This window comes from Rhinolophus ferrumequinum, chromosome 7, assembly GCF_004115265.2.
Source record: "Rhinolophus ferrumequinum isolate MPI-CBG mRhiFer1 chromosome 7, mRhiFer1_v1.p, whole genome shotgun sequence".
NCBI classification, from domain to species: Eukaryota; Metazoa; Chordata; class Mammalia; order Chiroptera; family Rhinolophidae; genus Rhinolophus; species Rhinolophus ferrumequinum.
In genome coordinates, this window is record NC_046290.1 from 90,741,630 (window position 1) to 90,768,713 (window position 27,084).

General features: G+C 39.7%; 1 protein-coding gene across 6 annotated transcripts; it reads right to left on the minus strand.

The window, feature by feature from the left end:
• Nucleotides 1–19: 19 nt before the first annotated feature.
• On the minus strand, nt 20–26,382 carry ZCWPW1 (zinc finger CW-type and PWWP domain containing 1). 6 transcript variants are annotated; one of them, XM_033110534.1, is made up of 18 exons: nt 25,685–25,790; nt 23,982–24,102; nt 20,323–20,379; nt 19,297–19,550; nt 18,789–18,867; nt 17,870–17,987; nt 17,400–17,557; nt 17,075–17,197; nt 11,074–11,190; nt 10,195–10,315; nt 9,502–9,577; nt 8,713–8,817; nt 7,682–7,765; nt 6,973–7,039; nt 6,484–6,575; nt 1,877–1,937; nt 1,279–1,413; nt 20–736 (listed from the first exon to the last, which is right to left on the minus strand). In XM_033110534.1, the coding sequence occupies exons 3-18, from the start codon at nt 20,348–20,350 to the stop codon at nt 426–428; spliced, it is 1,929 nt and encodes a 642-aa protein (XP_032966425.1). In that variant the 5' UTR covers nt 20,351–20,379; nt 23,982–24,102; nt 25,685–25,790; the 3' UTR covers nt 20–425. The 6 variants fall into 6 exon arrangements, with proteins under 6 accessions (XP_032966425.1, XP_032966427.1, XP_032966426.1 ...); XM_033110536.1 differs by lacking the exons at nt 23,982–24,102; nt 25,685–25,790 and adding an exon at nt 25,957–26,382 and having other exon boundaries at nt 17,870–17,960; XM_033110535.1 differs by lacking the exons at nt 23,982–24,102; nt 25,685–25,790 and adding an exon at nt 25,957–26,382 and having other exon boundaries at nt 17,075–17,194.
• Nucleotides 26,383–27,084: the final 702 nt, after the last annotated feature.

The following is a 27,084-nucleotide window of genomic DNA, read 5'->3' on the forward strand; positions in this document are numbered from 1 at the left end:
TAGTAAAATAAGACCGGGTCTTACATTAATTTTTGCTCCAAAAGACACGTTAGAGCTGATTGTCCAGCTAGGTCTTATTTTCAGGGAAACACGGTAGTAAGTGGTGAGGCAGGATTTGGACCCAGACCTGCCCTTATCAATGTCCTTCTCCAGGACTCAGGTGTCATTGCCTTCCCAGATTCCTATAGTGTGCAGGCCTCCCGCCAGAAATGATGATGTGCCACAGTGACACGGCGGAGGAGGGAGAGAAGCCAAAAGGAAGCATGTGGTTAGAGACAAACCAAATCAATTAAGCAGGTAACCTATTTTATTAATACATAACCCACACAACTCTGACTAGCCGATTAACCTTGTAGTCAATGACCAATCTCAACAACTCTGCCTCGTGCTCCCAGGGAACAGGGTGAGAACACAAGAGCACAGAACTACTCCTCAAAGAAGGTGAACTCCTCTGCGTCATCTCTATGCTGCAGCTCCACACTCTGCTCCAATTCTTTTCCAATATCTTCCATGAGTTGCTCCAGGTCCAGGTCACTGGAGGCTTCATCGTCAGGGAGGAAGCTTCCAGCCTCCTGAGGCGGCTCCTGGGGTCCAGGCCCTTCCTTCCCCACCGCAGGACAGGTCCCGTGACGAGCTGGTGGGATCAGGCCCTTTGGCACCATTCTAACCTCTTTTTCTTCAGACAAACTTGTTACTGAGACCTTGCTCTGGGGAGCTTTAAATTTTTTCTTAGCGCCTAAATGAAATAGTGACAAAACTGAGAGTCTTATTAGGTCATCTGTCCTTACCTTTTACAAATCAAACTGCTAAATATCTATTTCCAAAAAATCTCTGGAAAAGATTACCTTTCTCAATAGAAAGAAATAGGCTTTGGAGTCAGAAAGTCCTGGATTCAAGCCATGGATTGTCTATATGCTAGACAAGAGTCTTGAACAAATTTTAAACTCTTTCAAATGGCAAATATCCAGTCATAGAAATATTTAAAAAATTAAAGAGAACAAGCATGGAAGTATCTATCTAGCTAGTGCATGGCCATACTCAGTACAAAAAGAAAAAGCCTCTTTAGCATTCTCCTGTCCCCGGATCAAATCAAATCAATAACCATTATGTTTCTATACTATGTGCTGCATTCTACAATCTGAGAGATGCCCTTTTGGCCTAATTTTTGTTCTTTTTCAAGTAATTAAAATCAGTAGAATTGTTAAAAAAGGATCCAGGGAGGGGAGATGCAGACAGGAACCTCATTTCCCCACTGTTTTCCGAAGTCTAGAGCCTTACCTGGCTGTTCAGGGTCTGAATTGCCGTGCACTTCCTTCCTCCCTGTTATGGGTACAGGAGCAGCTACAGGTTTATTTACCAGATATCTCTTCATGGGCTTCCTTTGTGGGGTCCCATCTCGTCCAGCTGCTATGCCTGCATCACCCCCAAACCCCAACCATGAAAGACATTTATTTTTCTCTAAATGACAGCTTGGAAAGGGTCCATGGGACTCCCCACATTTAAGTCTTCTGCCCTGCAGTTTCTGCTGATCTTAATCTAGTAAGTTCTATCAGTTCCTTTTTTTTACCCCCAAATATTTCTTTTCCCCCCCTATTGGATCGTCTTCTCTTTATGATTCTCCTCAGAGCCTGCCTTTTCCAGGAAGTCATCCTTCTTGGTTAAGAATTTAAAACATTCATTCCATCTTTAACCTAAGATTTTATAATTCAATATACAGAAGTAAGGAGGCTACCGCTTCTCCAATTACACTAGCATGAGTCTTGCCTGTTTTCTTTGGTTCTTGAGCTGAGACAGTCAAGTCCGACTACCTGCAGACCCCTTCCATTCTTTGCTTCTGCCCTGCCTTAACTGTCCCATTTCCAGCTGGCTTGCTTACCTCTTGCATTGGGTTTTTTTGTCTGAACTTTGGCTGGCTTGGGACTGGACAAAGTTAGGTCCTAAGAATGGGAGAGAAAAATTTTAAAAGATCAATGAAGAAAATTGTGTTTTTAACAGAGTGGAATGCTACAGAAATGATGGGTACACGTAATGGAGTCAAATTAGGTTCTGTGAGCCTGATACTATTTTAATCAATGACAATAAAGATAAAAATGTTCATCCTTCCCATTCTATTTGATATTAATCAATGCAAAGCTTTCTGAACAAGAGAAGGAAATAAAGCTACGCCGCAAAATGAAAAAAATGGTAAATTAAAAATTAAAAGAGAAAGTGAAAATCTATATTTCAGAACTTCAGTTTCCAGTTCTACATGTAAGGAGCTTGGAAGTTGCCACTCTGTTCTAACAACTAAAAAGCTAAACAGACTAAAAATCAATAACTCTTATTGGATCTATGAGAGGTAAGGACATAGGGCAAACTGCTGTCTTCAAGGCTGAAGAGACAGAGGCAAATACAGGGAGTCATGGCTTTTCAGAGCAAAGACTCACAAGCAGAAACCACCCCAAGAACCAGTGCCAGGGTAGGAAAACCTCAATAGCAATAAATGAATTGTTGGAGGCTCAGTGTAAACAAGTCTGAGAGTTAAAAATTCCAGGGAGATCCAGTAATAGGGGGCTCCCAGACTTTTGCAAGTTTTACCTCCAGCAGCCCTACTATGTTCTTACAGAAAATAATCAAAGAAAAATCCCTTCACGTTTCATGCAGCAGGAGAGAAAAAGAAACCATTTTGAAATACACCAGAGCACTCTGTTTTTCTTAAGAAGGTCTGCCCTCAGGAGAAACTACTTAACCAGGGCCTAACCTATGGGTTGAAACCAGATCTAGGGGAGGGAAATACCCAATTCCAGCCCAATCTAACCAAAACAAAACAAAACTAAGAAGCACTCGTGAAGTTCACATTCCAGAGGCATAGGTTCATTAAAAGACTGAGACCTAATCATAGGGCTATAGAACACTTCCCCTCCTCTGACACGTTGCCACCACATTACTAAAGATATTGACAGCAGTTTTCTTTTACAAGGTACATCATGTCTGGCCATCAAGAAAAAACTACAAGGCATATCAATAAGCCAAAACCACAAATTTGAAGAGACAGAGCAAGTATTAAAACCAAACCTGGCATGAAATTATCAGACTGAAAATTTAAAGCAAATATGATTAATATGCAAAGTGCTCTAATGGATAAAGTAGACGGCATGCAAGAACAGGTGGGCAATGTAAGCAAAGAGATGGAATTCCTTTAAAAGAATCAAAAGGAAATGTTAGAGATCAAAAATACAGAAATGAAGAATGCCTTTGATGGGCTTATTAGTAGACCAGACATCGCTGAGGGAAGAATCTCTGAACTTGAGGATATCTCAACAAAAAACTTCAAAACTGGGCAGCAAAGAGAACAAAAACTGAAAAAAGAAAAGGAAAAAAAAGGACAAAATATCCAAGGATTGTAAGACAATTACCAAATGTGCAACATAAGCACAGGGGGAATCCCAAAAGGAGAAAAAAAAGAGAAAGAACTGAAGAAATATTAAAAACAATAATGACTGAGAATTTCCCTAAATTAATGTCAGACACCAAATCACAGATCCAGGAAGCTCAGAGAACACCAAAAAGGATATATGCCAAAAAGTTACATCTAGGCACATCATTTTCAAACTACAGAAAATCAAAGATAAAGAAGTCTTGAAAGAAGCCAAAGGAAAAAAACACCTAACCTGATATGCTAAGGAAGGGGAGAAAATGGAATATAAAACACTTGATTAAAACCACAATAGGCAGAAAAAGAGTGGAAGACAAAAATAGGAAGAAAGAACAGGGCAACAAATAGAAAACGTAACAAATATTATAGATATTAATCCAAGTATATTAATTATTACTTTGAATGTCAATAATCTACATGCACCAATTAAAAGAGAGATTGTCAGAGTAGATGAAAAAACAAGACCTAACTGTATGTTGTCTACAAGAAACCCACTTTAAACACAAAGACACATATAGATTACGAACTTAAATAAATGGAGAAAAATATACCATACTAACACTAATCAAAAGAAAGCAGAAGGAAGAACTAAAACTTTCTTTGTTTGTAGATGACATGATGGTCTATGTAAATAATCCAAAAGAATCAACAAAAAACTCCAGGAACTATTAAGCAATTATAGCAAGGTTTCAGAATATAAGGTTAACACTACACAAAAGTCAATAGCTTTCCTATATGCCAGCAATGAACAAGTAGAATTTTATATTAAAAACACAATACCATTTATATTAGCATCAAAAAATGAAATACTTAGGTATAAATCTAACAAAATATGTACAAGATCAATATGAGGAAAACTACAAAACTGATGAATGAAATCAAAGAGAGATAATCCATGTTCATGGATAGGAAAACTCAATATGATCATGGTATTAGTTTTCCCAACTTGACCTATATAGTCAATACAATGCAGTCAAAAGTACGGCAAGTTATTTTGTGGATATCAACAAACTGTATGTGGAAAGGCAAAAGATTCAGAATAGCCAACTCAATATTGAAGGAGAGAAAAACAAAAGTTGGAAAACTGACCCTAGCCAACTTCAAGACTTACTATAAAGCTACAGTAATCAAGACAGTGTGGTTTTTGCAAAAGAATAGACAAATTGGTGAGTGGAACAGAATAGAGAGCCCAGAAATAGACCCACATAAATATAGTCACTGATCTTTGACACGGAGCAAAGGCAGTAAAATGGAGTAAAGGCAGTCTTTTCAACAAACTGTGCTGGAAGAACTGGACATTCACATGCAAAAATAAATAAATCTAAACTCAGATCTTATGCCCCTCAAAATAATTAACTCCAAATATATTATAGATCTAAGTGTGAAATGCAAAACTATTAAACTCCTAGAAAATATTGTGGAGTTAATAACATGGAGAATTTAGATGAGCTGAACATAGTAATGACTTTTTATATACAATACCAAAGGAACAATCCATAAAAGAAATAATTGATAGGCTGAACTTCATGAACATTAAAAACTTCTGCTCTATGAAAAACAATGTCAAGAAAATGAGAAGAGAAGCCACAGACGGAGAAAAATTATTTGCCAAAGGCATACCTGATAAACGACTGTTAACTAAAATACACAAAGAATCCATAAAACTCAATAGGAAAATAACCCAATTAAAAATGGACCAAACGCCTTAATGGACTCCTCACCAAAGAAGATATACAGATGGCAAATAAGCATATGTAAAGATGTTAAACAACATACGTCATCAGGGAAATGAAAATTAAAACAATAATGAGACAGTACTACATACCTATTAGAATAGCCAAAATTCAAAATAAAAACACTAACAACATCAAATGCTGGCAAGGATGTGGAACAACAGGAAGTCTCATTCATTGCTGGTGGGAATGCAAAATGATACAGCCACTTTGGAAGACAGTTTTGTGGTTTCTTACAAAACTAAACATAGTCACACTATACGATCCAGCAATCGAGCTCCTTGGTATTAAAGGAGGTGAAAACTTAAGTTCCCACAAAAACCTGTGCACAGATGTTTTTAGCAACTTTATCCATAATTCCTCAATCTTGGAAGTAATCAAGATATCCTTCAGTAGGTGAATGGATAAATAAACTATGGTACATCCAGAAAATGGAATATTATTCAGCAAAAAAAAGAAACGAGCTATCAAGCCATGAAAAGACATGGAGGAACTTTAAACGCAAAATTCTAAGTGAAAGAAGCCAGTTTGAAAAGGCTACATACTGTATGATTCCAACCATATGACATTCTTGAAAAGGCAAAACTATGGAAATGGTAAAAAGATCAGTGGTTGTTAGAGTATGAGGGATATGGCGGGGGTGGGGGGAATGAATAGGTGGAACACACTGGATTTTTAGGGCAGTGCAAACACTCTGTATGACACTATAATGATGGATACATGTCACTGATACATTTGTCCAAACCCATAGAATGTATAATACCAAGAGTGAACTCTAATGTAAATTATGAACGTTGGGTGATTAAAATGTGTCAGTGTAGCTTCACTGATTATAAAAAATGCACCACTCTAGGAGAGAATCTTGATAATGGACAGGCTATGCATGCTTGGGGACAGGGAACTATCTGTACCTTCCTTTCAATTTTGCTGTGAACCTAACACCATTCTAAAAGAAAAAAAAAAAATCTTTAAATATGAAAAACAAATCTATATTTCATGCCTGAAAGAGACTAAGAAAACAAGTGAATAAATATCCTAAGTGTCCACATAGGGGAGAGTGAAGACAAGGAACCTACTACTTGCTGAAATTGCTCCAGTAAGAACCAAAGAACTACAGGAGGAACAGAGATGATAATCAAGAAATAAATTCTTAGAGATGTGATATATTAGAAAGAATAACTGAGACTTTCCTTCCCTGGAGACCCCTAAGAGATAAGACCAATCAGTCATGGCTACCGTGAGGCAGGGACTGGACTTTTCCTTAGTAAATATAAACTGATGCCAACCAGTTGCCCGATAGGAATTTCTAAAAGGTATCCGAAAATTCAATCTTACTTTTTCCTCTTCCTCTTCCTCCTCCAACTCTGACTCTTCCTCTTCTTTCTCCACGGAGGAACCTGAGCTGTTAGCCCCAGAGAACACTGAATCTAGAACAGGAATTGGAAGGAAAGGCTAAATCATTTATCCAATAAAACAGTTGATGAGTTAATGGAGCTGAGCCCAGAGAATGAATCTTCTAATTCTATTTTTCATGTCTAAGTGTTATTTTCTCCATAAAACATGATCCTAGATTATCATGGTTCCACTCTTTTTGAAGTCCCATCACTATTCAATGTGCACCCTCCCTCCCCACCCCCTTTTCTCCTCCATTTCTCTCTCCACTCATCCATACATCTATCCAACGCAGACACTCGGTCAATCGGGAGCCTCTTGTTAAAGAATCCAGAACTAAGCTGATGACATCAGATATAAAGATTCAGTTGTTGCCCTCAGGAAGGAATCCCTCCTCGCCCTCATTAGTCCTCATCCTCCTACTGACCCTACCTTTTCTCTCCCCACTATTGTCAGATCCACGGTATCGGCTCCAGAAACCAAACAAGTTAACCCGTTCCTGAGGAAACCAAGAAACAAAAGCATCATCCACTACTCTCCCAGGGGATATTGCTGCCCTCTGTCTTCAAGGTTTTAGTTATGGAATTTGCATTCCTATTCCATACCATTTTCACTTGAAATTTCACATTAGATTTATCTAGATCTTTGTCGAGATTAACTATTATAATACATTATAGTAAAATAACATATAATTATATAGTATTATAACGTATAATATTATAATCTCTTTTTCCCCTGTATTTATAATTCAGTAAATAACTGGGAAGGGAAAATTCAGTTTGTCATTCTCCGCCCCACCCCCAAAGGCAGAATTTGAGGGTAAAAACTGACTCTGCATAACAGAGAGGTTAGGGTACATACATCTGAGAGTTGAAATCAAATAGGGGGGATGATGCCCCCTACCACAAACTGTCTCTGTCTGCACTGAGAGAAGATTCAATCTGTCCAAGGGTAGGGAAAAGAATGGAATGAGTTAAGGAATCAAGGGAATTTGGCTTGGGAAGAAAAGGCTATGCAGTTCTAAGACGGACACTGTGTAATCTGGAAGGACAAACCAGTTTTCTGAAGTAGGGAATGTATGGTTTGCTTTGGGTCCCAAGTCCCAAAGAGGAGCAGGTATGTGGTCCGAACACTCTCCCACCTGAATACTGATCTGTTCTGCTTCTCGAGCCATTTTCAGGGCTACCCCCAACTTGTGGCTGTAGTCCTTGTTCTTATACTTTCTCTGAAATAGAAGAAGATGTGAGTCAATGATAAATATCAGAGAAGTGACCATATCATGCCACGACTCACGAGACATTTTCTTTAACTACATTTATTTCTGGTTCCTGGTATTCACATGATAGTCTTATTCATCTTTTGAGCTCTGAGGCAAAATTCCTTCTCATCCCCCAAAAAACCTTTCACCAATTCCTAGAAATATTTTCAACCAACATTTTGGCTAATGCCCATGGAAATTTCAAAAGGAAAGATTAAAGGAGTTCAGATGATTATACTTTTAAGCGTCTCACAAATTTCTTTAGATCCAGCTGCTTGATTTAATACTCACTGCCTGATTTTCTAAGGCCCGTAAGCTGCTGGGCTTCCGCTCTTTTGTAAGGCTGGTCAAACCCAAAGTGATTAGAGGGAAGAGCTATCATTTAGTTAATATAGGGGTTCTAAACCAGAGTAGGTTTTGCCCCCCAGAAGACATTTGGCAATGTCTAGAGACAACTCTTTGGTTTTCACAATTAGGGGTGGGGGTTTCTACTGGCTAGAGGATAATAGAGCCCAGAGATGCTGCTAAACATCCTGCAATGCACAGGATAGCCCTCCACAACAAAGAATCATCTAGACCAAAATGTCAGTAGTGCCTACACTGCAAAACTCGGAGTTAATCTGTGCCCTCATTTCTGCCACACATGCTTTGGCTAAATTACAGAAAACCAGAGTCTTCAGGAAGGACTCCCATCTGCAAACAGGGAAGGAGACTAGGAAAAATCATTCCCCTGCTGCAGTCCTAGTAGACAGAAGAGTCCCTCATGAATAACCCCTCATGAATAACTACACGCTTGGTTAGACATGGGACTTTCTCCCAACATAGCTTCCCCCTGGGAGAAAATCAGGTTTAATTAAGGGAGGATCTAGTTTTCAACTTCCCTGTATGACAACTGACCCCCAAGGGTTGCTCACCACTCCAGCTAGCTCCAGAGACAGCTCCTGGAAGTTCTTTAGCATGTTGACTGGGATCCAAGCACGAGAGGCTGTTTCTCCAAAAAATGTCACGTGGTACTTAGACTGAAATAAAAGATGGTTCTGTTATGGCCTTTCATCCTCCTTCCTTTGGCCTTCTAACCAGTAAAGACAGGGGAAGAATTGAGGAGTCACAAGGAAGGAAGTTCTGGGCCTCCCCTGCTCCCTTAAGCTTGACCCACCTACCCTATCTCATTCCATTGTTCTTCCATTCTGACCTCAGGATTCCTAACCAAGGCATATTTATCAAAACCATAAATGTCCTAGTAATAAATAAATGTTTAATTAGATATGTTTGTTTCCATATGTGAGTACTTATTTCTGTGTTTGTCACTCTAGCTAGATGTCTGTTTCTGTTCGTATTTGCTGGCTGTATCTACCGTGTTTCCCCGAAAATAAGACCTAGCCAGACAGTCACCTCTAACACATCTTTTGGAGCAAAAATAAGATCCAGTCTTATTATAAGACCGGGTATAATATAATAAAGTAAATATAATATAATAAAGTAAAATATAATATAATTAATATAATAAATATAATAAAATATAACATAATATAATACCGGGTCTTATATTAATTTTTGCTCCAAAAGATGCATTAGAGCTGACTGTCTGGCTAGGTCTTATTTTCCGGGAAACACGTTATGTTTCTAACTCTGTACATCCGTTAGGATGGATTTGTTCATTCCTTTGACGTGAGCACCTACTACCCAGAACCAGGAAAACTCACCGGCAGGGAATCAAGATGAGAAGCAAAAAGAAAATACTCCCCCAGGTCAGGATCAGATTCTACCATGCCTGGCCACCTAGAGAAGACAGATGGGAATAGGGGACAGAAGGGAAAGGGTTAGATGAACAGCATGCAAACTCACCAATATACATGTACAGAAAGAAGCAATGTGCTTTGCAAACAAAGGCTCTCAAAGACAGACTCCCCCCTTCTGTCAATTCCCACCCCCGCCAGTGGTTGAAGTGACTTCCACCAATGTACAGAATCTTCCTAGTAAAAGTATCTTATCCTTCTAGGCCTTCCAGCAACCCTGAGAACAAAATCTTCTGACTAGGGACATCTCCAAAGAAGAAACTATCCATCCTACTCTTCCTTGTTCTCTGTATTTTGTATATCTCTCATATCTCAATGTTTTAAAAAATGCCTTGGAGCTACCCTCTTCTTTCTACACAATCAGGGTAGAATTGTCAGGCCCTTTTTTACCAGGGAGGTACCACCTTCACTGTGAAACCTCTAGAAAACACATTCTTTCAAAGCCTCCAAGCTTGGTACTTCATCTTTTCCCCCACCCCATGTTCTTTCCAGGGCAGGTACCATTTCCATTATAAATGCTTTCCATTTCCTTCCCTCTCTGCTTTAATCTACCACTCCCAAGTTCAGGAAGGGGGCTCTGACTATGCTATGGTGCCCTACCAGGGGTAGCCATATTGCTTTGCCCAGATGATGGATCCTGGGATGTAGGAGGCATAGGCCACATCACTCTCACGCCCTGCCCAGGTCTCCTCAGGGATATCACAGCGATTATACTCCAAATCTGTCAAAAAGAGAGAAGGAATGAAAGGAAGGAAAGAGCCTCATAAGGTGAAAATCTCGATGAGGGCAGGGGATAGGCCAAAAAGAAACTGGTATATGCAGCAGGTGGGACCAAAAGGGCTCCTGGGAGCTGGGCATGGAGGAAGAACAAAGATTCCTGGAGGAAATACAGCCTAGAGCCAGGAGAAGTAGGAGTGCAGTGCTGCCTCCTTATACTCTATAGAAAGACATTCCAAACTTCTGCCTATATCCCATTGTCTGACCCTGTTTCCATCTATGTAACATCATGACAGTAATTTCTCTGAGACTCTGTTTTCTCATTTGTAAAACAAATGGGCTGGACTAGATCATCATAATCGCTTCCAAGTAATTCCAAACATTTTAGAATTCTAAGCCACTGGATCTCTTTTACCTGCTTTTCTCCATATAGCTCATATCCCTTCCTATCCACCAATCCAATACCGATAATCTAATCAAGACGGGGTCAGACCAATGCTGAAGAAGATGGACTTCACTAAGAACGTGTGTTTAAATTCCACGCCCCTCCCCACAACAATACTTTTCAGGGAGTCTTCTTCTAGCCTATTATCCCAGATTCATCTCGATATGACAGGAAGATTCCCTTCTCTCTCCCAAACACTACAAGGACCCCTGGAGTTGAAACTACTCATACGACATATTTAAGCTAAAGGATACATGCAGGGAAAGAAAGGGGGAAACAATAAAAAAAGAAAAAAAAACATTTCCACTCCATTCTACCTGTATTCTGGTTACAGGACCAATTCTCTGGAAGGACTGAGGGATCAATATTCCCACGAAGTCGACGCCATTTTTCACAATTTGGGAAAGAACACTGGACCCAGACTACACATTGACCTGTGACAGGAAAATAAACTGAACTGAGACTCAAAAACGTGCTCTTCCTTCTTCAATCCAACAAAATCAATATATCCTCCCCCGCCAGAATCACACAGCCTTAGAGATTAAATAGCCCAGTCCTTGACTTATAAATGGGAAAACTGAGGCTTAGAGAAGGTAACTGACTTACTGCAGATCAGTGTAAGCTGGTGGTAGAGCTGAGCTTACGAGCCAGGTCTCCCATTTCAATCTTTTTACTATACCATGTATCATCTCTCCTCTACGCAAGGCAGAAGGGAATGTTTCCTGTACTGATAGCTCTTTAAAAGGTTGACTGACACCTTTCTGGCTAGTGCCTCATTCTCTGCTGGCATGTCAGTACTGAAAAGTTCTTTGGAAGGGCTACTCAGCATCTTTTGTGCACAACATCCAGAATTCCTATCTGAATCTCAACTGATTTACCAGTCACCAAATTACCAAGTTGCAGCCTTTGGAAACAACAGCCCCGAGTTCACTGCCTCCAAAAGACACAGGTCTAGGTCTATCATTTCTCAATCAACTATTTCCTTCAGGCAAAGTATTCCTTTTATCCATTACTTTCCAAACCCTCATACCCACCTTTCTCTATCCCCACATTGTCTAAGTTGACCCAGTGGCCCAGTCAGCCTCTCCTCTCTCCCTCCCAAACACTTCCACTATGTTCTTTGGAATTCCAGACAAAAGCAAAAGTCCACATATCCTCAACCTCTTCTCTGAACCTCTATCTCCTTTTTGAAACCTGGTGACCCATTGCCTCTACCCGACCTCACCCCCACCCACAGCCCTCTAAGTGGAGCTGGTTCCTTCTCCCACATTCCATGTCTCACAGGTCAGAAAATGGGGTCAACATCATCCTTACTCCCCATTGCCACTTCCAGACCATTACTATCCTCCTTCCTATAAAAACCCTTCCTCCTTTGAGGTCCATGATGGAGCCACACCACCCTCTCATTTCCCTTGTAAAGATAAAGACGCTGGCATCTGGGTTAGCCTTCTCCTCTCTAACTCCTATCCTCATTCCAGATGACCACTATTTCCACAGGGTAACTCACAAAGCACCCCATTCCCTGAGTTGCTTGACATTTCCTGCCACTGCCACCTCAGTAATCCACTTCACTTCAGTGATCCACTCTTGCTCTTGCACGCCCCCACCCAGTCAGCCGCGGGGACTGCACGCTCCCTTGAACTACTTATCTAAACATCTCTCTCTGGTAAAAATTCTCCTTCCTGCCACCTCACTTGCTCAAAGATTTCTATAGCAACTTTTCACTTTATCTAGAGCTCTGATCCACTGGCCACTACTTTCCCCTCAAGCTAGTAGCAACCTCTTTACTCTGTACTTACTCCGTTTGATTCCTTAAATTGGTTTGTAGACACCTTCGACTCCTTTTCCCTCTGTCCTTCCTCTTACCCAGCGGGTGAAACATAACCCTGAATGAACCTACTTTACCTTTTCTGTGCCTATATTCATTAAAATTGAGAGTTGCTAGGGAAAAAGCACATAACCAGGCACATAGGTGCACTACATATTCACAAATAATGTCTCCCAAGGAAGTTCACTCTCCCACTATCAAATTTTACCTTAAATGTGTGAACATAAGGCATACCTTTTATCCCATTGAAATTATCCTTCAGAAAAGCATATTATGGGTCACTTTCTCAATTATTTAATTTTGAACAACAAAGTACTGGATAGGAATAATATATTAGTCTAAAAAGACAATTGCCAATGACAGCTTTAGATATTTATATAAATGACCTAGCAAGACTAGAAAATAAGAATGGGAGAAGGAATGGGGACCATAAAAGTAAATACAGATCGATAAAATAAATGGTTGGTTGAGAAAATAATGAATATTCATGAGAAAATGAGTGAGGGAAAAATCATTCTAATGATATACAATTAGATATTTATGGCTTGGGATGAAATTTCCAATGACAGCAATAAACAGTTCTTTAAAGTTCCATTTCAAACAACATAGAAAATGAAGATGATGTGTTTGAAAACTATGTTTAAGGCTCACAATGTGGCTCTATGATAATGAACACTGATGTCACAGACATGCTAAGAGCATTTCGGTTGACCATTCATTCCTTTTTTTAAATTATTTATTACTTTCTTTTTCAGTTACAGTTGACATTCAATATTATTTTATATTAGTTTCAGGTGCACAGCATAGTGGTTATTAGTCTTTTCAGACTGATATATCATTCCCAACCAGTACATTGTTCTTCAAAATTAAGTAATTTATATAATTAAGGCATTTATATAATTTATGCAATGATCACTCTGATTAGTCTGCAAAGGCTTAAATTTAAGACCCAAAACCATAAAACTCTTAGAAGACCACTGATTTTTGAAACACTTGTTTCCTTAGATTCTGTGATTCCCTCACATCTCCATTCCCCCTCCCCATCTTTCTGGCAGTTCCCTCTTCAGTCTCCTTTACTGGGTTCTCCTTGTTCTTTATTCAGTCTCTAAATGTTGGGGTTCCAAAGCCCAATCATGAGGTGTTTGCTCCCCATGCTACCCGTTCTTCTGAGGCAAGCTCTCCCATTCGCATAGCTTTGAAATCCATTTTCATACTTGCCAACACACAGATGTATACTCACAGCCTCTGTTCTGAGCTCTAGGTACCTATGGCCACCTTGCTCTTCCACATCTCAATGTGGATATCTCACAGTGATCTCACACCTAATGGGCCCAAACCCAAACGCTTGATCTTATTCCTCAAATTTGTTCTTCCTTCACTTTTTCCCACGTCCTTTCATGTAATTGCTCAAGCCAGAAACCAATCGTCTTTAACATACTCTCTCCTCTCTCCCACAGCCCATACCCAATTCATTACCAAGTTCTTACAATGTTACCTCTAAAACATATATTAAAACCATCCACTTCTCTGTCTCTACTTTCATCCTCCAAGCCACCAAAATATCTAATCTTAACATTAACCCCTTAACCCGTCTACTCTTGCCGCCCATACTTCATTCTCCAATTAATCACCAAAGGGATCCTTTTAAAACATTAATTTGATGATGTCACTCCCCCGGTTAAAACCTGCCAGTGGCTTCCCACTGCACTTAGGATAAAATTCTCTTAGGATAAAATTTGTAACATCATCTTTGATCTAATTACTACCTATCTCTTTACATTTATCCAGTGCCACTTTGCTGCCTTGCTTCCCCTTGCTCTCTGAACTCCAATCAAACCAGCTTTCTTTAGTACCTGGAATATGCCAAACTTCACCCTACCTAAAACTCTTTCTCCAACTCCTACTCTTCTTTCAGGTTTCTGCTTAAATGTCATTTCCTTACAAATGCATTCCCTGACTGCTCCAATCTTAATTAGGTCTCCATTATTTCCTCTCGTGACACTCCATTCCTTTCCTTCCCTGTACTTAACACAAATTGATTGCATTTATCAGATACTTGCTTTTCTACTTCCTACTCCAGGAGCACTCACCTCTCCTTGGCAACTTAAGAAACAGGAAGAGTGGCTCTTTTAGCGAGAGGCTTACACTGTCACTACAATCACAATTTGACTCACAAGAATTGCCTAAGGAGTCAATTTCCATCTTCCAGTCTAAAATCCAATCCTTGCACTAATACTGGGAGGTTCCGGAGATGGATCGATACCACCCAGAACACCTGACTGTCCAAAGTAGACTAATACCTCCAGTTCCTTCTATTACCATGTCCTAATAATATGAAGAGCAATTTATTGCCTTGGACTACCTTATTTGGTGCCTGCAAAGTCTTTCTAGAGTTTTATTTCAAGTATGTTCAAACCATATTATGCTTATATAATTACAATTATATACATACGCGTACACACATACATATTAGATACTAGCTGACTGTTTATTCCATTGTTCCTTACACTTTGGATTCTGACACAAGCCTATTTTGGGTTTGACACAAGCCTATTTTCCTCCAGATTGTTAAGTCTATTAATTTTCAAAGTTTCAAACATACTAATATATTGTATTATCTATTTTATTTCCTGTCCTAAATTTCCCAAGATTACCAAGGTTATTTCCTATAAAATATGTGTTTATTATCTGTGTGACACACTAAAACTGTAAATTCTATGAAGTCAGGGATTATCTATTTTGTTCACCACTATAATTCCAGCACCTAGCACAATGCCTAGCACATAATAGAAGGCATTAATAACTACTGTTAAAAGAATAAATAAATCTGTATCTATCCTTGTCTTCCCTGCATCCAATCTCAACGGTTAAGCTGTCCTTTCTAAGAATAAATCCTCTGGTTCTCTTCTCATCCCCTTCAATCTCTCCCTCTCTATAAACAGTTTTCCCTGGGCATATAAACATGCTGACAACACACAGGTCAAGTCTATTTTCTTAAAAAGAAAATTAGAAAAAGAAAAACTTCCCCTCACCTCTACATCTACTCCCCCCTTTATTTACTATTTTCTCCCTCCTAGTTTTCATATCTAAACTAATTGAAAAAAGTATTCTTCAACCAACTATAATCTGCCATTCACCCTTACCAACTGCTCTAATCAAGACCCTAATTACTTCTTAATTGTGATATTCATCAAGCATTTTCAACTCTTTACCCTTTTCGGTGTCTCTGTAGTAGTATTTGACAAAAGCTAAATATACTCCTTTTCTTAAAATTCTCTCCTCCCCTGGCATCTGTGATACCACATTCTCCTAGTTTTTCTTCTACCTTTCTGAATTTTCTCTTAGTTCTTCTTCGTTTTCTCTCTGGGCAGCTCTTGCTCTGTTCAACCCTAAACATTATGGTCCCCAGGGATTTTTATTCAGTGCTCTTCTCTTCACTCTACACTTTCTTCTTCGAAAATTTCATCCATTCCTACTGATGCAGATGATTCCCAAATATCTCTCTCTCTAACCCAGACTTCTTTCTTGAGCTCTAAATTTCATCACAGACCCCCTAACTTGTCCAAAGCTGAATTCATCATCCTAAACTTGCTCTTTCTTCTATATTCTCCATTTCAGATCATATTTCTTTCAACTATTCAGTCACGCATGCCAGAAAATAGGATCATCCTAGAGGCCTCACTCTTCCTCTGCTCTCACATCCAACTGGCAACCATATCATACTGATCCTGCCTCCTAAATCTCTCAAGTTTGTCTATTGCTCTTCGCTGCTACTGTCTATCTTCCTTTTGTGGGTAACTATTTCTATGGGTCTAGTATGTCTTCCACGTTAGTGACAGAGTGAGCTTTCTAAAATGCAAATCTTATCAAATCTTCCCTACTTAGTATCAATGGGTCCTCTTTACCTTTAAAATAAAATCCAAGTTCCTTAGCTTCACATATAAGGCCTTTTATGATCTGGGCCTTGCATGGCTCTAGCCTTATCTCCGCAACGCCTACAACCTCTTACTTCACAACACACCTAAAAGGGACAACCATTAGCCCTCCTCCATAACTCTGCCAATAATTATAACTCTGAACCACCCCCCATTCCCACTTTGGTTCACTTGACTAAATTATATTTCAAGATCTGGCTCAAGCAGTATCTTTTCTTGGAAACTTTTCCATGTCTACTCCCAACTTGTAGCTTTCTTGTCTGCCTTCCTCAGAAGCCAATGTCCCTTGTGGCAGGCTTACATTGATTTCCTCTAAGCTTACTCAGCACCTCCTAAAATACCTAGTATATAGTATAATAGAAACCCAACAACTTTGGATTATATGAATGAATTAAATATTTCTCTTCCTCAGCAGCATACCTTCTAACAAGTAGCTGTAGAGAGAGATTAATTATAATCTTTGCAGAATTCCCTCTAATATTCTTACCCTTGCCTCTTCCCTCCATCTCCAGTTTTCAAGCCCAAGCAGTTTTTCCAAACCATGGCTGAACTCACCAAAACCACTTTCTTCTCCTTTTTGTTGATCTATGGTCTGGGAATGAACCTGAACCATTTTCTTTGGTTGGTATTTCTGTCTGTGCTCATGTCCACTTTGGGATTTTTGCATTTTCTCATCTTCTGGGAAGATAAAACAAAACATTGTAGGGTAGGAAGATGAAGAAGAAATTCTTTGTAGATAATAAAGTAGGAAAAAGGAAAACTCACAGCATGATAATTTAAAGCCTTGGGCTGAAAATGCTCAGCCTGTCCACTGTCCCATCCCCTAATTTCACGGATTAAGTACTTGAGCCAGGTGTCAAAGTATAAATACTATACTTACGAGCTTCCTTCTTTCTTTTACTTAAGGAGAGTCTATTGAATTTCTTCTTGCGGGGTACAGGACCTGGCTGGCCTGGCTTAGATGTCTTTATCTCAGGGATTACTCCATCTTCTTGAGAGGTTGAAATCTCTAGAATATGAGGCACCATTACCCTCTCTCTGAAAATAAGATTTTTTTTTTTTTAATGAAAAGGTAAATAGGAGCAACTTGCAGTAAGCATCTTTTTTTCTGGGGAAAAAAAAAAAATCCAAGGAGAAAAGTCAGGAGGATAGAAGAACCGTAGGCTTTCTATGGCCTCCTAAGGTCATTTTATCCATTTTCTTGCCTATTTTTCCCAATTCAAACAAGCATCTTTCCTGAGCTGAGAGAAATCTAGAGATATGAAAAATAACCAGATAGATAAACAGATAGACCATTTATGAATATTAAGTCCACCCTGTGATCAACTTGCCTCACAGGGATAAACTTACCCATCAGCATTATCATTATCAGTAGTAGAAGAAGCAATTCCTGGTTCCTTGTCTAACTGGGTACATCTGAGGGGCTGGGCACAGGAAGTCTCTGCAAAATCAAGGCTAGATTCCATCCCTCCCAAAACAAAATACTATAAGCAGAAAAGCAATTAAAGAAAATAACCACTCCATTATATCCAAACTGTACGCTTTCATTAAAATGTCTCCCACCTGTTGCCTGGAAGAGTCTCCTTTTGGACTTTTGTCATATCATAAAACTTTAAATTCTCAAGAAAAACTACAAATCTATGTCCTTCTGCAAGCCTTTCCAGATTGATCTGCCTCATTCCAGGACAACCAGGTAATGTTAATTTTATTTTTAATATTGTGTTTTATATCATATGTTCCTCAAACTTTCTTTAGAAATACAAGTACACCTAAGAATTGCTGAAAATGTCAGACCATTCTCCTTAGCCTTCTGGACCTTCTGGAGAGGGTCTCAAAGTCTATGCTATAGAGTTCTTTATTCTAAAAATCAAATCCCTGAGCGTATGTTAAAACAGTTTCAAAACATAAAACGTACAAGGGTAAATGGAAACTAAGTTCTTTAAACTTGGGAAAAACAATTTATCTTTTCTAAATATATGGTAAACATACAAAAATGAACTTAAATTACATTTTTTGAATCTAGAGATGATTATTTTTATATTCTGAAATCAATGTAATCTACTTTTCTAAAAATCTATACCCCTTATCTAAGGTGTTTTGGCTATAGTACTGTTGATAGAAGATGAAGTATTTTAAAATATTTCTAAGTTACATCTAATATTTTCTTACTTAGGAAAATGGAGGGAAGGAATGAAGCTGTCAACTTACTCTACTCCTCAGGTAATAGTTTTTCACTTAACTAAAACTTTTTCTCTCACTATAAGCATACCCAAGCTCTGCTGGAGGGACTTCTGTAGCACAAGCTGCACAATCTCCTCAAATTCAGCATTGGTAAGACTTGATTTTTCCTGCAGAGACAAAGGTAGAGGAGGAAAACTGCTCATCTTTTCCCATTCCTCCTCTCTGGCCAGTCAGGGGAGTCTCCTTTAGATGAGGCAATAAGTTCATTGAAATCAATTAACAAACCTAAGGACCCCACAAACTCTATCCCAGATCTCCTGGAAATAAAGGAGTGAAAGGAAAAAGTTGATAAAGTTTCTGTCTACCTCCCTCTACTGTCATCTCCAACCCACTTCAGCCCTTACCTACCCATTATTTCCTGCTAAATGCTTTCATCAAAATATTTTTGACCTCTTTGAGGAAAGGAATAAGAAACTGAAAAAGAATAAGAAACTGAAACTACAGGATGAATTTCCCCAACATGTCAAGATTCTGTTTGTCTAGGCTAGATGACGAGGATAAACTGTCCCACTAAAGCCCATCAATATAACTGATACCTTTTTTTTCTTCTTTGCTTGCTTGTTGTCTTGAGCCTTTACTTTTTTCTCCTGGCCACTGCTTGGACCATTCTTTGTGGTTGCCTTTGCCTTCTTCTTCTCTAACTTGGCCTTTAGCAGGTTTGGCCTGGCTTGTGCCTCTGGAGAACTGATCCCCAGGGACTCCTCTGCGGGTGAGTTAGGGCTATAGGGCATCAGGCTATGCAATTTTTGTGTAGGTGGGGCAAAGGATTTTTTTGGTCCTTTCCCATATTCTGAAAGAAATTTGATTATCAAATGGAATTTCTGAAACATAGAGACTAATACAGAGATTGCCAAACAATGCCCATTGACTGGCCATATCAGAAGTATCTGGAGAAAAAATTTAACAAATTCAGATTTCTAGGCTTCTCCTCACCCACACTCACCTCATCTGCCCTGAGATTCTGATGAAGTAGTTTGAAATAAGACCCAAGAATTTGTAATTTTACAAGTCTATCTAGATGATGATTCTGACATACTTCCAGGTTTAGGAACCACTGCCTAACTCAAACGTGATAAATATAAGCATATGGGAAACTGAATTATTCAGACGTGAAAATTTTTAATTTGCTCATTTTAACTTTGGACAAAATTTTACAAGAAATTAGAGAAAATGGAAAAAAATTAGTCAAAATCTACAAATGATGCAATGAAAATTGTATTGATCCTCCCAGGTATAAGTAATACCTCTTTCTTCTGAGCCTCCATAACACTTTGTACCTGCCTGGTAGCATTCACCCCATTCAAATTTACATTATAGATATTTAAATGTTTTTTCTATCTCTACAAGTTCATACATTCCTTGAGCAGGACTGTTTCTAAAGTAATATATTTCATTCAAAATACCTAGAAATGTAGCAACTTTAACAGAGTGGACACAAAATATGTGAACTGAGCTTCCCTTTGGTGGGCATCTGGACCTCTTGGTCAAGATGACCAAGAGTTGAGACAGAAGGGGAAAATGAGAGAAATGTATAAGGTGAAGTTCCCTCACTCTTGACTCACCTTCTTTACTCTGCAGTGTTGTCATCATTCAGCTCAGAAGCTATATTTCCTTTGTGCCTGTTAGGAAAATTTAAAAAATTAACTTCAATGACTCTGACTGAATATAATTTTAAATTTTCTTCTCTCCCTTTCTTCTTGGGTTCAGGATCTCTTTTCCTGGAACCCCTGAACTACATTTTCTGTCTTCTTTTTTTTAAGATTTTATTGGGGATGGGGAACCGGACTTTATTGGGGAACAGTGTGTACTTCCAGGCTTTTTTTTCCAAGTCAAGTTGTTGTCCTTTTGATCTTAGTTGTGGACGGTGCCGTTCAGCTTCAAGTTGTTGTCCTTTCAGTCTTAGTTGTGGAGGGCGCAGCTCAGCACCAGGTCCAGTTGCCGTTGCTAGTGCTAGTTGCTAGTTGCAGGGGGCGCACCCCATCCGGTTGAGAGCCCACTGGCCCATGTGGGAATCCAACCGGCAGCCTTTGGAGTTAGGAGCATGGAGCTCTAACCGCCTGAGCCACCGGGCCAGCCCCATTTTCTGCCTTCATGACTGCACTTCTCATCAGTGCCAATTACATGCCAGGGAATAATGAGAGTTACTGTTTTAAAGATTAGCAATAAGACTGAGGAAGTAATAGTGGTAGTGATGTTAAAAAAAAAATTCAACTAAGTAAAATTTGAAGATCTTTTTGGCTTATTAAATGATTCATGAATCGGGCATCATCCAATCAACCAGACAGAAAGAAGCTCCAGGAAGCTATACAAAATAAAAGACTTTTATAGGCAGAAGGGAGAAGAACAAGATATACTAGGTAAAAAAGAGGACTGGTTATTGCAAGGTTAGGAATGGCAGGGATCTATCTGGCAGATTACCTATCACCTAATTATCTGGTCAGGTGATTACTGATTGACTGGTTTAAGATTCCATTTCTAGGAAGGCTGAAACTGTAATAAAATTACGTCTTGGTTTGGTGACATGGGGCTTAGCATAAGAAACTCCATTTGGGGCCTGTTGTCTTGTTTTTAACAGATGGAAGTATAAACAGTCGTAGGATAGTAGTAGTAGGGTATGGATGGTCCTGGGAATTAAAGAGTGAGAGTTTTCTTCAGAGTAATAACCTCATTTCACAAGTTAAATGCTTTTAATCATTTTAACCTCATAGCATACACAAAAAGCATAGATTTTTAAATTTCCCATGTGCTTCAATGTGTACTTTGGTACACATTGAAAATTATATTTCTAGGTACTCTAGAGTGAAAGGCCCAGGCTGTTCACAGGCATAGGCAACGGAGGGATGGAAGTGAGGAACCTCCAATCACATCGTATGCTGGAGATTAGCATACCCACACAGTTATTAGTCACCTGTGGCCCAGCAGAGTGCCAAGACTCACCTTGTGATAGTCCAATAATTTATACATTTTCCAATTTATATTTTCCACTATTGATATTTGTTCTACCCAGCTATTTGAAGAGAATTGCCTTTCGTTTTATCAGCCTAAACTTCTTATAATCCTCCACCCAGTTTTCTTTAGGCTTAAAGCACATAATTCACTTTTTTAAAGTTTTATTGGGGAACAGTGTGTTTTTCCAGGACCCATCAGCTCCAAGTCAAGTCGTTGTTTTCAATCTAGTTCTGGAGGGCGCAGCTCACTGGCCCATGTGGGAATCAAACTGGAGACCTTGGTGTTATGAGCACTGCGCTCTAACCAACTGAGTCAACCAGCTGCCTTTCACTCTTATTTTTAACAGTTATAACAAACACTATAGCTCTAGTAGGGTCTTTAGAGGTCATAAAATGCCATCTCCCCCTTTTACAGATGAAAAAATATACAAAGACAGGTTAAGTGGTTTGCCCAAAGCCTCAGTGTTAATACCCAGGCCTTCAGATTTTAAATGATACTAATAGCATATCTATTCTTCTCAATGATCTTATTTCTTTGAAGGCCCTGGACCTGAAACTCAATCTTCCAACTCTGCCATCTGTCACTAGAAAGAGACCCAAAAGCAGCATGAAATGGATCTTTTGGTTTATATACAGTTCCCTTTAAAGGATCTGGAAATGTTAAGACCCTCAAATGACCAAGCAATAGTAAACACTCAGTTGTTCAGGGTGTAGAGTTCCTCTCCCTAGTTCCCAAGATAAATTCAAAAGGTGTTGGGGCTTGACTTAGTGGGGCCACAGCATGGCTGAGTGTAAAGTATTTTTAAATTATCTTTTGGTATTTTTCTGTTCCTTCTGTTGGTTCTATAAATGTGACTAATTCAGATGTGCTGTTCTGCAGAACCACTTGTCCTTGATATTAAAGAGCACATTTGTTCACTTTTTCTATTTAACTCTTCACCACCAACCCCCAAACTTATTTGCTCCAGGAAAAAAGGCAAATGGTAAACTGGGGGAGAAACTCTGAAGCAAATTGGTCTCCTTCTTTATGGTCATCTTAAATAGAAGCTAGAAACTGAATAAAATTGGCTGCAAAAGGAATTTGACCACAAATGACAAACATATCTTCTCTCAGACTCCAGAATTCCAAAAATAATCATGAGAAGTCCCTGTGAAGGTAATCTACATCATAAGAAGAGCTATACTGAATGAGAAACGAAAATTACTATATTTGAGATATTCGATTTTTTAAAATGTACATCTACATAATATGCTTGTATATCCATAAACTATCCCGAAGAATACACAAGAAACTGACAAAAGTACCTCTGGAGAGTGGAATTGTGTGGCTGGGGTGGAAGCGAGCTTTTTACTGTACCGCCTTCTGCATCTCTAGCATTTTATAACATACATATATTACCACTTCAAAAGTGATTTTTTTAATTTTAAGTTCTTTAAATAAAATAGAGTATTTTGATCAACCTGAAAATGCAAGAATTTCCAATATTTAGGTTCAAATCATTATCTAAGCCTATACTGACCTCTCTAGGCAAAAGTATGTTACTGGAGCCCCAACCAACTGGATAAAATTGTGGATCATTATAGTAAATCTATAAGCAGTGATGTATAATTAGAGAGGGGTGGTGATGAAGAACCTTACTTTTAAAGAAAATCTCTAACCTGATCAATAAAGGGAAAGCCAGAAAGTCACTGTCTGACAACTCAAGTCTCTGCTCCTCTATTTCAGACTAATTATTTACATCCACAATAACAAATATTGAAATCTGGTTCACAAAGAGAAAAATTTTAAAAGACAGTTAATAAATATACAAAACACCACCAACTTACATCTGATCAGCTACTAAATGACTAGGGGCACTAGCTCCAGGAATAACATTTGAGGCTTTCATTTTTCTTCTCTTACCTTAGATGAAAAAGAGAGGGGGAACAAATCCAATAAAGCTTTAAGTATGAAAGTAAAAGAAAGTTCCATAAACCAGATGTTATTCACTCAATATAAAAAAGAAGGGTGAATAAGAAGAGGGGAGAAAACTTACAAACAACAAATAAAGGACACCAAGAGAAGATGAAAGAGGTATTCCAAGAAACAGAAAGTTTTCTCTCACTTCAACATTAAAAATCATCACACTGTTTTTAAGATAAAAATCACGTAGCTCAGCAGTTCTCAAAGTATGATACAAATTTTCCTGAGGGTCTCCTTCCTTTTCCAACTATTTATCTGTGTTAGGCTGAATTTTCTCATATACTTCAACCAAAACAAGATTCAAGCATACCTTGAAGATAACGCAGCTTTGGTTCCAGACCACCATAATAAAGTGAGTACTACAATAAAGCAAACTGTACTCTTTTCGCTGGTGGAGGGTCTTGCCTTCAATTTGTAAAAAAAGACAAAACCTGTGAAGTGCAATAAAGCAGAGAGCAATAAAACAAGGTATGCCTGTATCATAACAGATTGAATTCAGAAACAGATGAAAATCCAGCTGTCTTCTATTAAGCCAGACATGAAAGATATTTACAAAAATGTAAAACAATGCCATTCTTCACACTAACTTTCCTTTCATTTAGGAAAATATTTTTTATAAAAATGTTATTTATGTTAACATGCAATGGGTTTGTTATTTTAATATTAATAAATGTTTAACTTTGTTTAAATATTTCAATACCAATAAATATATAAATAGATACAAACCAATTTTTTGGAGTCCTTCATAATTTTTGAGAGTATAAAAGGGTTCTGAGACCAACATGTTTGAGAATTGATCTAGCTAAATAATTCAGTCTTGTCAATATTTTTCAAAAAGCATTCTCCTCCCTCCTCCCCCTACTTAGAATGTGTTCACAAATTTCCCTCTCCTGACTATCCAATATTCCCTCTTTATATTGTCCCTGGAATCCTAGGTCTAAGAGAACAAAAATAAACCCTTTAGATTTGTTCTCTAACACAGACTCCGTGGACTTCAAAAAACTGTATTTAAAGACGATATTTAAAATCTCCTTTAAGCGGGTGTTGGATTTCCTTTTGGCTTTAATATTTTCATGCCTCTATTAGTAATAGTAGTTTCCTTTCCTTTCCTTTTTCTTTTCTTTTTTTGGTATGTGTGTTCAGCGAGCATGATTTAAAACTTTTAACAAAACAGAGGAAAAAGATTCCAGCTACTACCCTACTGCCTATATTAGACCACCTAACAAGACATTACTGTCATAACGACGGTAGTTGAACGAAACCTTTTACAGAAGCTTATAAATTAAGGATGAAGTAAAGCTTCTTGGTTCACAGAATGCAAAAAAGCACAGAGATATAGACACTTATCAACAAAATACTCTTTCTTTTGGGACTCTGATCTCGTTCAGACTCTTGCTATCTACTGCCAAAAGATGCTTCCACGTGTGCCGCTGTTACGGACCTCAAACTGGCCTTTTTGTGTTGTTTTCACTTAAAGGAGCACATTCCGCTTCAACTTCCAGTTCCCCGCACCATTCCCCCCCCTCGCGGTGCCGAGCTTTGGAACAGTAAAAGGCTTTAATTACACCTTTAAAACCAGACGGAAGACTTTTCGGTGATTCGCATTTTCCCTCTCTCTTCCCTCACCAATTCTCTCTTAAGGATAAGAATTAAGATCGGAGGTATCACAGAGGCAAAAATCCTCAACGCCCCTCAAAGGGTAAAATAGTGGCTTTCTAGCTTCTCTTCCGCACCAAGAACCCCACGATGAGAGAATTTCCCCTCAGCTGCCCCTCCCACTGAGGTACCAGTATCCTCATTCTCGCTCAGAACAGCGTTGCCTGCCATGAAATTCACTTAAAAGAGCACAGAGATATTGTTTGTTTGTTGAGGGTGAGTCTTGGGGTTAGAGATTCTAAGGAGCAGGGGTAAGAGTGGGTTGTTGCCCTGAAAAGAAAACTTCTCTTCAGACGAAAGGTTCCGGGATTGGTCGCACCTAGCACCTTCATTTGCAAAGGGAGAGGAGCCAGCTACCTTCTGGAACGAAGAAGACCTAAAGGCGAGGAGCAGAGTGACCTATTTCAGCAATTCCGCAAGCCCCTCCAACCTCGACTCACTTTTCCCGCCACCAAGAAAAGGCGCGAGGCCACACAAAGCTCCACAGCTCCCTCGAGCGGCGAACGCCCAGTGCTGCGGCGCATGCGCAGCTGGAAGCCTCTTTGCTCTTGCGCAGCTGAGTTATTTCCGCCAGCTTTCACTAGAACGCCCTCTAAAACTACAAATCCCATAATCCTGGTCGGCCTCACCTTTTTTGCTTTTAAGGCTTCCGAAGCAGCGCCCGACGGTTGAGGAAGCACATCTTTCTTTTCCTAACTTTTCTCTCTCCCAGACTGCCTTTTCATTCCTCTTTTCGTTCCCTGATTCCTATTCTTCCTTTTAGTCTCCTTCGCACCCTTATTTTAATATTTTATTTGAAACTATACTTAGCCCCACTCTCGCCTCTACTGCTCTTCTCAGCCACAGGACCCGCACCCCCAAGCACTCTTGGCAGGGAGAACGGGCCACCTAACACCCAGTGGAAAGAGCGTCGAATAGCTTCCTCCCCATTGGCCGAGGCAGGGGCCCAAAGTAGACCAAAACCTCTTCCCCAGCCACACTCGTTTTTCTAGAAAGGGGCGCGAATCCGCAGCTTGCGCTCGGGAAGGACTGCTTGCGAGAGGATGGTTGTAGTGGGCAAAGGGTCGCAGTCCGCGGGCTAGGGACTCGTGCGCAGGCGTCGGGCGGTGGGCGGAGGCGTTGGGGTCGGGGCTGTGCGTGTGGAAACAGGGAAGGGCGTGGTGTCCCCAGGTGATCACGACTGGGGAAAGACGGAGCAGCGAGAGAACAACTCGGCCATTTCGAGGGAAGAGGAAGTTGGACAACATCGGATGTTTTAGTGCTGATTTTTTTTTCAGTTCAGCAGCGAATATTTTCCGGGGGGGTGAGTTAAAATGACCGATCGTACTTTACTGAGAACAGTTCATAGGAAGGCGGTTTGGACGCTCCGTTCCTCCCTTAACTTTTTCAGAATTCACTCCTCCGCTCCTCTGAAGCCTTTCTAAGTAGTAGGTGGGCAAAGGGAGGTGGGGGCAACCAGGTCATGAATAATTCATGAACCATCCTGTTCCTTCGCCACGCCCCGCCGAATCGTGCTCACGCAAGTTACGTGTACCAAACCTGAGGAAGCGACGTAACAGTCCCCGCCCCTAGTACGGAGGGCGGGGCGTCGTCTCCAGCACGTGCTGCATCTACCCGCGCAAGCCCAGAAGGTTGTGCGCAGGCGCTGCCCGCTAGGGGGAGGAAGGAGGCGGGGTAGGGAGGTTGTTGGGTTTAGAGCCGGGCGGAGGCCGCTGAGACTCATTCCTCAGGAACAAGGGTCGGGTGTCAAGGAGACC